The 16,736-nt window shown below is 42.7% G+C and overlaps 1 protein-coding gene across 1 annotated transcript in view; it reads left to right on the top strand.

Annotated features, from left to right (window-relative positions):
- The window catches only part of c5 (complement component 5), a 31,649-nt gene that overhangs the window by 2,452 nt on the left and 12,461 nt on the right, over positions 1–16,736 (top strand). The window contains exons 6-21 of the mRNA XM_079607342.1: positions 179–261; positions 335–425; positions 4,667–4,772; positions 4,857–4,992; positions 5,081–5,196; positions 5,289–5,489; positions 5,616–5,810; positions 6,731–6,937; positions 7,029–7,184; positions 7,330–7,453; positions 7,577–7,645; positions 7,753–7,855; positions 9,918–10,030; positions 10,138–10,222; positions 14,612–14,694; positions 15,143–15,279. Coding sequence (XP_079463468.1) covers positions 179–261; positions 335–425; positions 4,667–4,772; positions 4,857–4,992; positions 5,081–5,196; positions 5,289–5,489; positions 5,616–5,810; positions 6,731–6,937; positions 7,029–7,184; positions 7,330–7,453; positions 7,577–7,645; positions 7,753–7,855; positions 9,918–10,030; positions 10,138–10,222; positions 14,612–14,694; positions 15,143–15,279 — 2,005 coding nt within the window. The remainder of the gene's footprint in view (positions 1–178; positions 262–334; positions 426–4,666; positions 4,773–4,856; positions 4,993–5,080; positions 5,197–5,288; positions 5,490–5,615; positions 5,811–6,730; positions 6,938–7,028; positions 7,185–7,329; positions 7,454–7,576; positions 7,646–7,752; positions 7,856–9,917; positions 10,031–10,137; positions 10,223–14,611; positions 14,695–15,142; positions 15,280–16,736) is intronic.

Genomic DNA, 16,736 nt, shown 5'->3' on the forward strand with positions numbered 1-16,736 from the left:
GTAAAAAAAAAAAATCATCAACCAGGTGATGTTTGTCGGAAGGAAGTTTTATTGGTAAAGATAATTATAAGAAGCCTCCATGCAGTCTTTTCAAAACGATAGTTTTTATGTTCTGTTTTTTTTTTTTTTTTTTTTTCAATCTGCATCATTTTTTTATTCACAACGCAAATCTCATCAGTTATGGATTATGGAAAATTGAGGCCACCTATGCCGACACTTTTAAAACAACTGCCACTGCTGAGTTTGAGGTCAAAGAATACGGTAAGACCAACATTTCAGGTGTTATGTAGACATGTAGAGTTCATGCAATCTGAAATCAAGGTATGTTTCTCAGTGCTGCCCAGTATTTCAATCCACATAGAGCCTGAATCCAACTATATCAGCGAAGAGAACTTTGAGTCTTTCCAGCTGAAGATTTCAGCCAAGTATGTTTTTCCTTTTTTATTTCACATACATACATTACTGTTTAAAAGTTTAGGTTCAGTATTGTTTTTATATTGCTAGTTTTTATTTTTATTTATTTAGTTTTTAAAATAAATTTATACTTTTGTTTAGCAAGGATGCATTACATTGATCAAAAGTGATAGTAAAGACTGTTTTGCATTGTTACAATAAATTAATATTTCAAATAAGTAGTGTTCTTTTGAACTTTCTGTTAATCAAAGAATATATCTCCTTTAACACAAAAATATTAAGCAGCACAACTGTTTTGAATACTGATAATAACAAAAGATGTTTCTTGCGCAGCAAATGATCTCGGTTACATATGTAACCCTCTGTCTCTGGTCTCTGCATTAAATTGAAGCGGATGAACGGATACGTTACGTAAGTGACTGACGAAATGGGGGTTTCGCTAGAGAGCCCTATCACCTTCGAGTATTAGGAAACGAGCCAATGGTATGAAAATACCATGGGTCTGCGGAATTTGCACCGCGAACTCCGCCCCACCCATGGATATAAAAGGAGCCACGAGTGCAATCTTGCATTATGTTACCTGCTGAAGAGCCGAGACTAATGCGCCCCGGCCGTTTCAGTGATACAGCGACAGTGGCATGCAGACGTAACGTCTCCGCTCCCTCCTTCAGGGTTACATACGTGGCCCCAAATGGGGGTCCCAATTTAATCTCGCCAATGCGGCTGTCTTCCAGTGTCCTGCGCAAGCCCCAGCTCCTTGTTGTGGGGCTAGCATAAATGAAGGGCCAGGCTAACGCAAGAATACCAAGGTACACTGGGTAGCATATTCCAAAATGGAATATGTGACCGTGCCTACCCGCAGGGAGGACTTAATATACATATATTACCCGAGTATGCGATACATATGGAGAACTCAGAGGTATCCAGCCTGCAGGGTGGAATATTTCAACCTCGAGATGACAAAAGGGGTCTTGCCGAGGAGGCACCTAACCGATCGCGAGGGCTGACCAACCGGGCATGCACTCTGGTTATGGCATCGACAGTGCAGGAGGTCTATGGAGAATTCATCTGAGTAAAATAGCGCACGTATCCAGTCCGTGAAGTGGAATGGCGCAGCAAGCGATGAGGCGCAGCAAGCGAGAGGACACTGGCTCTTCATGGAGATTGTTGAATCTTGCGAAAGTGTTAGGTGTCGCCCGGCCTGCAGCTCTACAGATGTCTGTTAGCAAGGCGAAATGTGCTAGAGCCCAGGAGGAAGCCACACTCCTGGTGGAGTGTGCCTTCACCCCTAGGGGGCATGGCAGGCCCTGCGCCTGGTAAGCCAAGACAATGGCGTCCACTATCCAGTGAGACAACCTCTGCTTGGAGAGAGCCTTTCCCTTCAGCTTCCCACCATAACAGACAAAGAGCTGGTCTGAGGTCCTGAAACACCGCGTTCTGTCTACATAAGCACGAAGGGAGCGTACTGGACAGAGCAGTGCCAAGGCTGGGTCTGCCTCTTCCGAGGGCAGCGCATGCAGGTTCACTACCTGATCCCTGAAAGGAGTGATGGGAACCTTGGGCACATATCCAGGCTGGGGTCTCAATATGATGTAAGAGTTGGCCAGCCCGAATTCCAGGCACGCTTCTTCAACCGAAAATGCCTGCAGTTCACCTACCCTCTTGATGGAGGCCAAAGCAACCAGGAGCGGTGTCTCAACTGAGTGCAATGGCTCGAAGGGAGCTCTCTGCAGTGCAGATAGAACCACTGTGAGGTCCCAAGAGTGTATATGAGAGGGGCGGGGATGATTTAACCTCCTGGCCCCCCTAAGGAACCTGATGACCAGGTTGTGCTGTCCCACCGTCTTAGACTCCACAAGGTTGTGGTGCGCAGAGATCGCAGCCACATAAACCTTCAGGGTGGAAGGAGACAGCCTTCATTCCAACCCTAATTGGAAGAAGGAGAGCACAGACCTGATCGGGCATTTTCTGGGATCTTCTCGGTGAGAAGAACACCAGGTGATGAAGAGGTTCCACTTCAGAGCGTAGGCGTGTCTCGTGGACAAGGCTCTAGCTAAAGTGATGGTAGCCACCACCTGAGGTGGTAGGGTACTCAAACCTTCCATGTCCCGTCCAGGACCCACACGTGCAGGTTCCAGATATCGGGACGCGGGTGCCAAAGGAGGTCCTTCCTCAGAGGGATTGGCCAGGGAGGGGCTGGCCAATGAGGCGCAACCAAAAGGAGCTGTTCCTCGTCCTCCCTGATCTTGCACAGGACCTGTGCAAGAAGGCTCACTGGGGTAAACGCATGCTTGTAGAGGCCCCGATGCCAGCTGTGCGCTAGTGCATCTGAGCTGAGGGTCCCCTCTGGAGTAAAACCAGCGACAGTGGGAAGTGTCTGGGGAGGCAAACAGATCTACCTGTGCGTCGCCGAACTGATCAGCTGAACCGTCTGGGGATGGAGTCTCCATTCCCCGGGATATGGCCGAAGTCGTGAGAGCTCGTCAGCTGCACGATTCAGCTCTCCCGGGATGTGAATGGCATGAAGCGACCTCAGATGCTTCTGACTCCATAAGAGGAGATGGCGAGAACGCAGACCACCCTGATGGTTGATGTACACCACTGTTGCCATGTTGTCTGAACAGACCAGTACGCGCTTGCCCTCCAGCAATGTCCGAAAACGGAGCTAGACATACGGCCAGCAACTCGAGGCAATTGACATTCCATAGGAGCTGGGGTCCTGTCCAGGAGCTGGGGTCCTGCCCATTGCACATGGCACCCCATCTGTTGACACAACAACATGCCTTGAAACTCGGTCTAAGGGCACTCCGGCCCATAGAAAAGAGAGGTTCGACCACGGCGTGAAGGTTTGACGGCAGGCCCGAGTGACTAGCACTCAGAACGTGCCCTGTTGCCATGCCCATCTCGGGACTTGATCGCGAAGCCAGTGCTGAAGCGGTCTTATATGAAGCAGTCCAAGTGGCGTGACTACCGCTGCGGATGCCATATGCCCCAGGAGCCTCTAAAATAACTTCAGTGGGACCGCACTTTTGCCTTCGAATTGACTTGCTAGTAAGCTGTGCGCACATGGCGACCTAGTCGATTTCCATATAGAGAAAAGAGATCCTCTGCACGGGGGAGAGCTTGCTCTTTTCCCAGTTGACCCGAAGGCCCAGACGGGCGAGCTGCGGTTCAAGACGTGCAAGTCTAGGATTGGATGTAACCCACTGCTCTTCTTGGGTACAATGAAGTAGGGGCTGTAGAACCGGGACCTCATCTTGGCTCGGACCTCATCTCGAATGACTGGGGCATTGCCACCTACCATAATATAGCGGACTCCCTGGAAGCAGGGAGGAGAACGGCGAGTCGCAGGAGGGCAGCCTCGGCAGGAAGTAGATTGAGGGGGCTGCACCGACAGCTGGGTGGAGGCAGCAGCTGGCTGTCGGGGCAGGATATGCTTTATCTCCTCAGTCTGTTTCTGGGCGACCAAGGACTGTTGAGTGAAGTCATCGACCGCACCGCCGAAGAACGCAGCCAGGTATATGGGGGAGTTGAGAAAACGAGATGTCTCTCAGCCTACCTCATATCAGCCAGGTTGAGCCATAAATGTCGTTCCTGGACCCAGGGATTGTGGAGTGACCTTCGTCGCCGGTAGAGCGAGTTCGGTGGCAGTGCGCAACTCTTTCATGAGTTCCGGGTCAGCCCTCCCCTTGTGCATGTCCCTGAGCACCTTCTCCTGATGGACTTGAAGGATGGCCATGGCATGCGCCTTGGAGCCTGGTGACCTGGTGACCTCCTGATGCAGCTCCGGGAAGAAAGGCACTGGGGATGGTGCCTGGTGACCCCAAGGACCAATCATCCAGCCTTGTGTGCTCGGGGGAGGGCGGCGGGCCGCCAGCTCTGGATCCGACTCGGGCAACGCTGGCACTCCCGAGGGAGGCAATGCAGAGTATTATTGAAAGATTATTATTCTGATGGATCCTGTGAGACTGAAGACTGTAAAATATGTTGAAAATTCAGATTTGCCATCGCAGGAATACATCACATTTTAAAACACATTCAAATATAGTAGTAATATTTCACAATATTAATGTTTTACTGTATTTTTGATCATATAAATACAACCTTGGTGAGCATAAGAGTCTTTCGGAAACATAAAAAAATATTACCAACCCCAAACTTTTAAAATGTTACTATTGTATATCCAGTTAATTTGCTTCAATTCATATATTTGCACATAAATGTTTAAATATGTGTACATTTGTTCTGACAGGTATGTCCATGGAACTCCAGTTAGTTTGGCCGATATGTTTTTGATGTTTGGATACAGTTCTCCAGAAGAAACCGTCATGATACCAGAAACATATAGAAGATATACGGTAAAGTCAGTGTTCCAGTCAACTAAACATAATTTAATGATTAATTGCAGAGGGTATATTTGTTTTGTTTTTTTGCTTTTGTAGCTGACAAATGGAAAGGAAGAAGTCAACTTAAACATCAAGTTAGCTTTGTCATCCATGCCCAATGGGCCTAAACGTCTGAGTGATATGAAAGAAAACAGCTTTCTTCGTGTGACAGTTTTTCTGCAAGAGAAAACTGGTAGGTCTGGTTAGTTTCACCGAAACAGGAGTGCATTATCCTCAATCAAAATATCAAGCAAACAAGTTTGACACCTCTTCATTGTCAGGTGGTATCTCCCAGGAGGCAGAGTTCTCAAGTGTAAAATTTGTAGAAACTCCGTTTACCCTGAGTCTGAGCGCAACCCCTCCTTTCATCAAACCGGGTCTACCATACGCTATGAGAGTAAGAAACATGTATCCTCAAGTAAATTTATGGTATTTGAACAGGCATATATATATATGTTTCATCCATCCGAATATTTTGGGGACCCATAGGTCTTGGTGAAGGATCCTTTGGGTAAACCAGTGAAAGGTGTGTCAGTCAAGATAAGGGCAACAATAACTACAGCTGACAATGAACTGGAGGACTTCAAATTTTTAGGACACCAGGATACAATGACAGTGATGAGTCGGGAAGATGGAATTGCTTACTTCATCTGTAATATACCTGGTAAAGTGAAAGAAGCTGAATTCACTGTGAGTAAAACTGTGACCAAGAGTAGGTTCAAATGACAGAGACAACTGTTTAATCATTGAATTATTTATTTAGCATTATAATATGATATACATGCTAAATGCACATTCATATTGTACTCATTTCAGTTTGAGACAGAAGATCCACGTTGGAGTCAGACTCCACTTAAACTAAAGGCTGAATCATATATTTCTGTCAACCATCGTTACCTGTACATCGATTTACATCCTGGATCCTCGTTAGTTGAAGTTGGACGGTACATTAACATCGATGTTTACTTTCATTATCGTGACTACCTTTCTCTGAAGACTTTCAGCTACCAGGTAAAATAATAATAATAATAATAATATGGTACAATGCATCTCTCCTCTTGAGGTTATATATATATATAAATTGATTGGAGAAATTTAAATATTTTATGTTTTTGAAAAAGTCTATTATAACAAGACTGCATTTATTTAATAAAAAATACAGTAAAAACAGTAATACTGTTGTAATATTATTAAAAATTAAAAATAACTGTTTTATAATTTTAATATATTTTAATGTAAATTATTCCCGTGATGGCAAAGCTGAATTTTCAGCATCATTACATCATTGCAGTCTTCAGTGTCACATGATCCTTCAGAAATACTTTCAGGATTCTTTGATGAATAGAAAGTTCAATGAAAAGCATTTATTTGCATTATTACATTTATTTATTAACTTTATTCAAGCATTTATTAAATAGAAATCTTTTGTAAATGTCTTCACTGTCACTTTTGATCTATTTAGTGCATCCTTGATTAATACAAGTATTCATTTCTCTTTCTTTTTTATTCTTAACAAAAAATCTTTGAATGGTATCATGGTTTCCACAAAATGTTAAGCAAAAAAAACATGGTTTCCAACATTAATGATAATAATAATCATAATAACATACGTTTCTTGCAGCAAATCAGCATGATTTCTAAAGGATCATGTGACACTGAAGACTGGAGTAATGATGCTGAAAATTCAACTTTGCATCACATTTATATTTCCCAATGTTACTGGTTTTACTGTTTTTTTTATTAAATAAATGCAGCCTTGGTAAGCATAAGAGGCTTTGTTCAAAAATATAAAAAAATAATGTTCCCAAACTTTTGCCAGAGACTGTAACATTATACATTTCAATATAATTTTAAGTGTTTTAAATGGTATCCATCTTAATGCATTATAAGTATTCCAGTGAACCATCTATGACAGAATCATTTTTTTAAAGATCATTTCCAGAGGAAAAGTTGTGCAGTTTGCCACAGTTAAGCGTGCCAGTGAAAAGAGTCAGAGCCTTAACATTAAGATCACCCCTGACATGGTGCCGTCTGCTCGGCTACTGGTGTACTACGTCCTGCATGGGGAGGAAAAAGCGGAGCTGGTGGCAGACTCTGCGTGGATTGATGTGAAGGCTAAATGTGTTAACAATTTAAATGTAATGACTTTTTCTCTGTCATCAAAAGTTGTGATGTGTTTTATGTTATTTATGAATAGTGAAATCATGACCTCATTTGAATATATTTCAGGTGGACATATCAACTCTCAACTCGCAGTATAAACCCAAAGATAAACTCGAAATAAGAGTGTCAACTAAAACTAGAGAGGAGTCACTTGTGGCTTTTTCTGCTGTAGATACAGCCTTGTACGACCTAAAATCTAACGACAAAGACCCTCTAAAAAAGGTAAAACAGCAGACTTGTTCAAAAAGATGGCCTATTTGGTCAGCTTTGTACGATTTTTTTTGTGCTTTTAAAGACACAAACTAAAAATTGAGGTGATGATAAAAATGAGTGATGATAGGCTATGTTTTGTTTCTCATTGTTGCAGGTGCTACAACATATTGAGCGAAGTGACTTGGGTTGTGGAAGAGGAGGAGGCAAAAATAATGCTGATGTGTTGGACCGCGTTGGCCTTATGTTCATCACCAATGCAAACGCCAAGGCCTCTGCAGGTACATGCTCGCATGTAAAGTTAATGAGCGAGTGTGACTCGTTACATTAAAACATCTCAATAGAGGACGTGATAATTTGCTGAAACACTGGCAAATGTATTTTATTTTCTTCTTTTTTTTTAGGGGGGGCCTGCTCAGACATAGTTAGGCAAAAACGTTCACCTGTCCTGGGGCAAAGGCTTAAAGCAAAGGGTCTGTATGCAAGCATTTTGTTTAAAAACAGACAGTATGCGCTAATAACCTTTTTTATCACTGCAACATCATCAAAATACATTTATGGCCACATGTTTGTTGTACAGCCAAAACGCATGGGCCGTGCAAGCAGTACTGCATATCTGGGACACACAGTAGCCCTACGCTTGAAACCTGTGGAGATCGTTCTGGGAGATTGTTTTTTACTGAGTAAGTCAAGTCAAGTCATCTTCATTTATATAGCGCTTTTAACAATGTAGATTGTTTCAAAGCGCTTTACAGTAATAAACGGATAATTTAAGGTAACAGAGATTGTTTTGGCTTTATAGCGGTTCTTGAAAAGATATTTTCCAGCTAAAGTTAGTTTTGATTGATTCACTTCCGTCACAACGATCATTAGTTATTAAATTAGAGACCGCTAAGACGACATCGTTCTCTCTACACAGACTTTAAACGCAAACCTGTATGAAATGTTGATGGCGCTCACGTGCGCATTAAGAATTAATTCTATAGTTATGCGCTTTTTAATATATGTGCGCAGGTTTGTAATTCCCTACAAACCAAGCCTTAAACTACTTGTCTGGCCTTAAAAGTTTGATACAGAATTTTATCACTTCGGGGTAGATACTACGCGAAATTATCCCGACAACGCTTTATCTGTAGAGTGGTAAAGGGATCCTCCATAGGGAGAGACTAGTTGACACTTCAGCACTGCGTTGTCATCGGGTCCAGGCGAAGGTCCTTCGTCAGATCTGGATACGGCCTGGATCCGGCAGGCTGCGGAAAAACCTTGGGATAAACAAAGACACTAAAATCAGAGTAAATGCCATTCTTCTTATGATGTAACGAGTACATAAGCATTTATGGGAAGTGTTCCCAGTTCCGGCTGACCTAATCTATGCAGCCTAACATTGAATTATAGAAGTCTATAATGAGTTATGTGAATGCTAGGTGAAAGAGATGTGTCTTTAATCTAGCTTTGAACTGACAGAGTGTGTCTGCTTCCCGGACAATGGTAGGAAGACTGTTCCAAAGTTTTGGAGCTAAATAGGAAAAGGATCTAGCGCAAGCAGTCGATTTTGATATTCTAGGTATTATTAACTGGCCGAAATTTTGAGATCGCAATAGACATGAAGGGCTATAATGCGTTAAGAGCTCGCTCAAGTACTGCGGAGCTAAACCATTTAGTGCTTTGTAAGTAATCAGCTATATTTTTAAATGTATACAATGTTTAATAGGCAGCCAATGCAGTGTTGACAGAACGGGGCTAATATGGTCATACTTCCTGGTTCTGGTAAGAACTCGAGCTGCTGCGTTTTGAACTAGCTGTAGTTTGTTTGTTAAGCGTGCAGGGCAACCACCCAGTAGAGCATTACAATAATCTAGCCTTGAGGTCATGAACGCATGAACTAATTGTTTTGCATTTGTCAATGAGAGCATATGGCGTAATTTAGATATATTTTTAAGGTGGAAAAATGCGATTTAACAGATACTAGACACGTGACTTTCAAATGAAAGATTGGGATCAAAGAGCACACCCAGGTTCCTAACCGACGACGAAGACTTAACAGAGCAGCCATCAAGTGTTTTTTTGTCCAATAATTAGAATCTCTGTTTTTTCAGAATTTAGTAGCAAATTACTAGTCATTCAGTTTTTTATATCAACTATGCATTCCGTTAATTTTGTGAATTGGTAGGTTTTGTTAGGGTTTGAAGAAATATACAGCTGAGTATCGTGGGCATAACAGTGAAAGCTAATTAACAGTGAAAGTAAGGAATTAAGCTCTTTTAATTATTTTCTTTTTGAGTTTCATATTATGTATTTCTCTTTGTTGTAGTGCCAATGTTACATAAATACATGATACATAAAATAAATTAAATTGACATTATCAAGTAATAACCAACATTATTAATTTAATAATGAATAATATTTGATGTGAAAATTTGTTCTGGAGCCTAATTAGATATTGCTACTATAATTCATTCATTTAATGTATAACACATTACGGATAAGTGTTTTTATTTTATGTTTTATTTTATGTTTTTTTTTTGTGAGTTCATTTAAATGGCAGCCACATGCTTTAACATAATCCATCTGAATGAAACACACTGGTTCATTCCGGTTGGTTGGGACACTTTATCCAAGTCATCTCAATGGCAAAAAATGTCCCAATCACCCTGAATTCACCCTTATATTATACTTTAACATTAGCCTGTATCTTTGCACTGTGTAAAGTATTCCTGTGAATAATTTCATCTGACAAATCTGTAGAGATTTTACTGAGAACATGAGGAGAAGGTGCAAGCATGTCTTCTTGGATTGCTGTGAATTTGCTATGAAGCAACGTAAAGAGAATGTGGATAGAATCATTCTAAGTCGTGGAGGTATGGTTGTTACTTATGACATCATCAACACAATGAATTTCTAGTAACTTAGATGACTAAACATGTAAAAAGACAGAATCTAAAGTTCTCCATTACGTAAATTGCAGCAATCGACTTTCTGATGGATGTGATGCCATCTCAGATTAGGAGCTACTTCCCTGAGAGCTGGTTATGGGAGGAACACACCATCAAGTAAGACAACTTTCTGAACTACAACTTTCTGGCTAATTAATAATAATAAAATAATAATAATTTTTATTTAGAAAAGCGCCTTTCAAGGTACCCAAGGACACTGTACAAATTGGTATAGTCGTGGAAAAATACAAAGAACTACTAAAACAACAATACATCTACATTCATGGCTGAATTCACTAATAGTACGAACAGTACAGTCAGATTAGGACCTAGATTACATACAAGGTACATAGAAAAGACAGATAAAAATATATAATAAAAATAAAAAAAACGGGGAAAATTCAATAAAAAGAAAAGACATCGGAATCAGAGGGCTGACAGGAAAGCTAAGCTAAAAAGATGTGTTTTTAACTTAGTTTTAAAAGTGGATATACTTGTGCTTTGGCGAATCACAAGTGGCAGAGAATTCCATAGTTTAGGACCTGCGACACTGAACGCCCTGTCACCCATGGAGCGAAGCCGAGATGTGGGGACTGCTAAGAGACATGTATCAGTCGAACGAAGGGTGCGGGATTGCAGATATGGGGTGAGGAGATCTGATAGGTAAGATGGGGCCAAATTATTTAGGGATTTATAAACGAGGATTTTGTAATTAATGCGGTAGCGGACAGGAACCCAATGCAACTGCTGGAGGATAGGAGAAATATGATCCCAGGGCCTGGTGCGTGTGAGTAGCCTTGCAGCAGAATTTTGGACATACTGTAGCCTATTTAGGGTTTTTTTCCGGGATGCCGTGAAGTAGAGCATTGCAGTAGTCAAGCCTCGATGTAATAAATGCATGTATAAGTGTTTCTGCTGCAGAAGAGTTTAGGGAGGGGCGGAGCTTGGAGATGCTTTTGAGATGGAAGAAAGATGTTCTGGTGATATTTTTTATATGTGACTCAAAAGAAAGAGTAGGATCAAAGATTACGCCCAGATTTCTAACTTCAGCAGAAGTTGTAGTGAAATAGCCAGGGATAGATAGCTGCAGATGTTCAAGTTTTTTTAGAATATTAGGGGTGGAAATAAGAATAGCTTCTGTCTTATCTTGATTGAGTTTGAGAAAATTTTGAGTCATCCAGTTGTTAATGGCATTTAAGCAGCTAACCAGATTGGATAATGATAATGTGTGAGCGGGCTTGGTGTGGATGTAAACCTGAGTGTCATCTGCATAACAATGGTAATTGAGACCATAATGTTGTATTATCTGGCCAAGGGGAAGGATGTAGATTATGAACAGCAGGGGGCCTAGGACAGAACCCTGGGGGACACCATGTGAGAAAGATGAATTTGGAGATCTGAAATTCCCAATTGAAACAAACTGTTGTCTGTCAGTGAGGTATGATTTGAACCAGGACAGTGGAACACCAGTGAAACCAAGCAAGGTCTCCAATCGAGAAAGTAGATAATTATGGCAAACAGTGTCAAAGGCAGCTGTGAGGTCGAGGAGAATAAGAAGACTGACATGGCCCGTGTCAGCAGCTAACAGCAGGTCATTGACTACCTTAACCAGGGCAGTCTCAGTGCTGTGCATGGCCCTGAAACCAGACTGAAACTTTTCCCAAAAGCCGTTACATTTGAGGTACTCTTGGAGCTGTTTGGCAACTGTACGTTCAAGGAGCTTTGCAATGAACGGAAGGTTAAAGATGGGGCGATAGTTCTTATAATCCTCTGCGGCTGCCCCAGGCTTTTTCAGAACAGGAGTGATAGCTGCTGTTTTGAGAGACAGAGGAACAGAGCCCAGAGAGAGGGAAGAGTTTATTATTTGTACCAAGAGGGGGCAGAGGACAGGTATGCAGACCTTAACCAGTGGGGTGGGCATAGGGTCAAGGAGGCAGGTAGTAGGCCTAGACTTACTGACAAGGTCTAAGATATCCTGTTCATCAACAGGTGAAAAGGCAGAAAAGGATCTGTTTAGTGTTGGACAGGGGGAGAGGGGAACATCATCTTGAGTGGTCTGGGTTATCTGAATCTGATCGTAGATCAAGTTAATTTTGCTTTGAAAGAATTCAAGGAATTCACAACAGAGTTTGGTGGATGGGGTAAATGGGAAAGGTTTAGTAGGTTGGGTTAATTTATTAATAGTGGAGAAGAGGGCTCTTGGATTGTTATAACCTCTGTCAATGATGGTGGTGTAATAAATGGTCTTAGCCTGATTAAGAGACTCTTTGTAAGTGGCGACATGATCACTGTATTCCAGGGCATGGACAGTTAGGCCAGTCTTCCGACTAAGTCGCTCTAGCTGACGTCCAGCCACCTTCATCTTGCGAAGCTCAGGTGTGAACCATGGGGCAGAGTGAGTAAAAGAGACAAGGCGTGTCTTAAGGGGTGCAAGAAGATTGAGAGAGTCAGCAAGATGTGTGTTGTACAGCAGGACTAAGTCATCAATACCAACATCCAGTGACTCTATGATGGATTTCGAATTTAGAGTGTTTAAAAGAGCAGCTGTAGTAATGTTCTTTGTGTTCCTATATGTGATGGAGCGAGAGACACGTTGGCGAAAGAGAGGCTCAGGAAAAGCAAGATTGAACATAATGGCTCTATGGTCAGACACAGAAAAATCTTTAGGACACAACTTAGTTGGCATGATGCCGGCGGTGCAGACAAGATCTAATATATGGCTTTTTGAATGGGTAGGGAAATCGACATGCTGAGTGAGGTCAAAACAGTCTAACAGATTCAGAAATTTTTCAGCAAAATTACAGTTTCCAGAATCTACATGTATATTAAAATCACCAAGCACCAGAATGGATGAGTACATAGGACTAACAGATGACAGTAACTCAGAAAATTCCTTAATAAAAGCAGAAGACATTTTTGGAGGCCGATAAACAAGTAATAACAGGAGTGGTAACCCAGCAGTGAATTTCATGGCTAGACATTCAAATGATGAATAATCATGCACAGGCACTGACACAACCCTATAGCTGGAGCGGAAGACCACAGCAAGGCCACCTCCCCGGCCAGTTAAACGTGGCTTAGCAACAAACTCATAACCAGGAGGAATAGCTTCATTCAATGTAATAAAATCATTTGGTATCTGCCAAGTTTCAGTTAAACAAAATAAATCAATACCAGCATCAGTAATGACATCATTGATAAAAGGTGCTTTTTTGTTAAGAGAACGCACATTAAGCAAACCAAACTGCACATTTCTAGAGGCAGGGTAGTCAAGGGAGGTTTTTTCCAGCTTTATGAAGTGTAAGTTTTCCACGTCGGCAGTTCGCCCCGCAACAGACCACGTTTCTCTACGAGACAGACTCCACAGTGAATCGATGTTGTTTGAGTGGTGGTAGCGAGCAAACTTCCGACCGGAGCCTCTGTGTAAATATTTGGGACGCCGCAGCAGACCGAGATGTTGGTGTGCACGAAGAACATCTGGAATTTTATAGACTTTGTTCCCGAGGCAGTGGAGATAAGTTGACGAGTATCTTAATGCCATGCTAGAGGCATAGAGGAGCCTGTGCGAATAATTAGGCTCTCCGTAGCGTAAGTATTCTGGCCCATAGACAAGAAACCAGAGCAGCGTCACGATTGTTACATACATTAGGAAGGGGTATGAGTAGAACACCATCCAGTTCAGTCCAAACAAGTCTACCAAACACAACAGCAAATAGCGCCACACTCAGACCCAGCCTCCGTAAGCTTTACACGTTAGCCAACAGGGCAACCACTTTGCACTCTAAGGGACCAGCAACGGAGGTGGCCAATCCCCTCGAGTAGCAACAACAGTTCAAATAGGCAAGAAAACTTACAATGTTACAATGTACAATGTACAATCTTACAAAGCAAGCAGAGACTTACCAACGAACAGTGTTAGTGGATCACTCCTGAGAGGGCTCGCAAAAAGCAGAACAGGGAAAAGGGGAGACGCAGCAGCTGCCCGTCAGTTTGGCGAACACTTAGCAGTCTTGACCGAGCCAGGCAATCCCAGCAGGGGAGTGAAATAATTCCACGTTTAGGTACCAGTCAATATGCGTAGTATGTTGGTAATATACCAGTCAATATGCGTAGTAGGCCTCCTGACCGGGCCTAGTAATCCAGCACGAAATAAGCCTCCAGGGAAACAGGGCTCAGACCAGCGCCGTACAGTAACGTTTGAAGTAGCACACGAAACATAAGACGAATACAAACAAACAGAGACACCGGGGAGTAGCGGCAACCATGCGCGCCAGCGTTCACTCGTAACCCGGAAGCTAGCACTTCTCTCTCTCAGAAGACGTGAAACTGACTAATTGATAATCTTTATAATAGAAATGTGAAAAATTTTCTTAAAATATATCCATTAGGGTTGTACTATTGCTAATAAACTGATTTGAAATACATCAAAATCTACATATGAGTGAAATTCCTCTCTTTTTGATAAATTATCCAGTTATACCTTTCATTTGAATCTGTCTGTTTAAGGTCTGGGTCAGTAAGCATTACCAAAAGTCTTCCAGATTCACTGACTACGTGGGAGCTGAAAGCAGTTGGGGTATTCAGTGAGGGTGAGGCAACAAGCTGGATCGAAATGATTTGTTTTAGCATCACCTGGTGGCTGAAAAGGGGAATATGTGTAACGTTAGCCAAAAGCTTTCGGAAAGTCTGAAATAGCATACTAACATACTAACTCTTATTATCACTTCAGTAGGCTAGAATGCAGATTTTCTACATGCATGGATTACCTGAATTACCTACTAATTAACTATGAATTACAGTAGCACATTCTACCTTTAAAGGGATAGTCCACCCAAAAAAAAAATTCTGTCATCATTTAGCACCCGTCGTCAGGGCCTGATTTACCTGAAATTATGATTACATTTTTGGGAATATTCCGACCATAGGCATGAGCTTCACAAGAACAGCCATCATTACAAACAGTGCATTCTGGAAATAACCCAGCATGCATGCAGACCTGTTGGGGTGAACCTCAGACTTTCCTGTTCCTTTGGTCAGGGATCTGTGTTTCAGATGAAAAGGTTCAGGTGTCCCAGGACATTAGTGTGGATATACCCTTGCCTTATTCCATGGTTCGTGGAGAGCAGATTGAGCTCAGGGGTTCAGTCTACAATCAGCGTTCTTCAAAAACTCAGGTAAGCGGTTCACTTCTTATTCAGGAGGATGAGTTTAAATCGAAATTATACTTTATGACCTACACTACCGTTCAAAAGTTTGGGTCAGATTTTTTTAAAAAGAAACAAATACTTTTATTCAGCAAGGATGCATCAAATTGATCAAAAGGGACAATAAAAACTTTTACATTGTTACTAAAGATTACCGTCGAGCTTCTCATATCGAGCGCAACAGAAGGAGAAGCCTTCCAAACAGAAGCCTTTCAAACAGAAGACTGTTCTGAGGAACGTTATTTTCGCGAAGAAGACTTCTGCCAATGGCATCAGACTTCTGAGGGCAGCCCCCTCCAGGGTGGAGCGGTGTTCACCTCATTACACAGTGCCCGCGCCACTTCGGTGCCGCCCTCAGGAGGCTGTTCTGCCAACCTCACCACCATCTGTGCCTCAGGGCACAGCGGCTTCAAGCTTATGATCCAACTTCACCACGACGCTGCGTCTGGTTCGAAAATCTGTTACATCAGTCGTTTCCTGCCAGTTTCAGGTCTCCGAAGTGGCTACTTCACTACTCACAATCACGCGGCGGTATCTCCGCGCATTGGTTATATGGAGGAAACCTTGGTTCTTGTCCTAGGGTCCAGTGTTAGGAGCTCTTTGTCATCGAGTCACTCTCTCGACAGATGCTTCTCTCACTGGCTGGGGAGCAGTAATGGACGGCTGCTTAGCTAGCTCAGGGTCTGTGGATGAGTCATCATCTTTCGTGGCACATAAATTGCCTGGAGATGATAGCGGTCTTAATGGCATTGAACCACTTCCCCGACCTAAGAGGCCATCATGTGCTTGTCCATACAGGTTTTATCTGTTTGCGTCTCAGGATATGACACACTGTCCACTGTGGTTCTCTCTCACACATCCAGCCTTATTGGGACTAGACGCATTGGTACAGACGTAGCTGAGGCTGTGCCTGTACACATTTCCCCTGATTGCTCTACTCCTAGGAGTTCTGGGCAAGGTCCGCCAGGACAGAATAAGTTTACTGCCAGTAGCACTGTACTGGCCGAGCTGGGTGTTGTTCTCGAACGTATCCCTCCTCGACGGCTGTCCTCTGGAGATTCTGGTCAGAAGGGAGCTTCTATCTTAAACGGGAGGAGTGATCCTCCATCCCCAACTAGAGACATGGAACCTGTGGGTTTGGCCTCTGAGGGGGCCCAACTCATAGACTCAACCGAGGATTTCTCAACCGAGGTTGTAAAGACCATACTTCACTCCAGAGCTCCATCCACAAGGAAACTATACGCCTGAAGTGGAAAGTTTATACTACTTGGTGTAATATACGACAATGGGATTTAGTTAACTGCCCCGTGGGTTCAATACTAGAGTTCCTTTAAGATTGTTTTTCAGCAGGGTTAACTCCATCCACTCTAAAGGTGTACGTGGTGGCCATAATTATGTCCACAGAGCTGCCCTGTGGAGTAAGTCTG

This window comes from Phoxinus phoxinus, assembly GCF_949152265.1.
Source record: "Phoxinus phoxinus genome assembly, chromosome: 3".
NCBI classification, from domain to species: domain Eukaryota; kingdom Metazoa; phylum Chordata; class Actinopteri; order Cypriniformes; family Leuciscidae; genus Phoxinus; species Phoxinus phoxinus.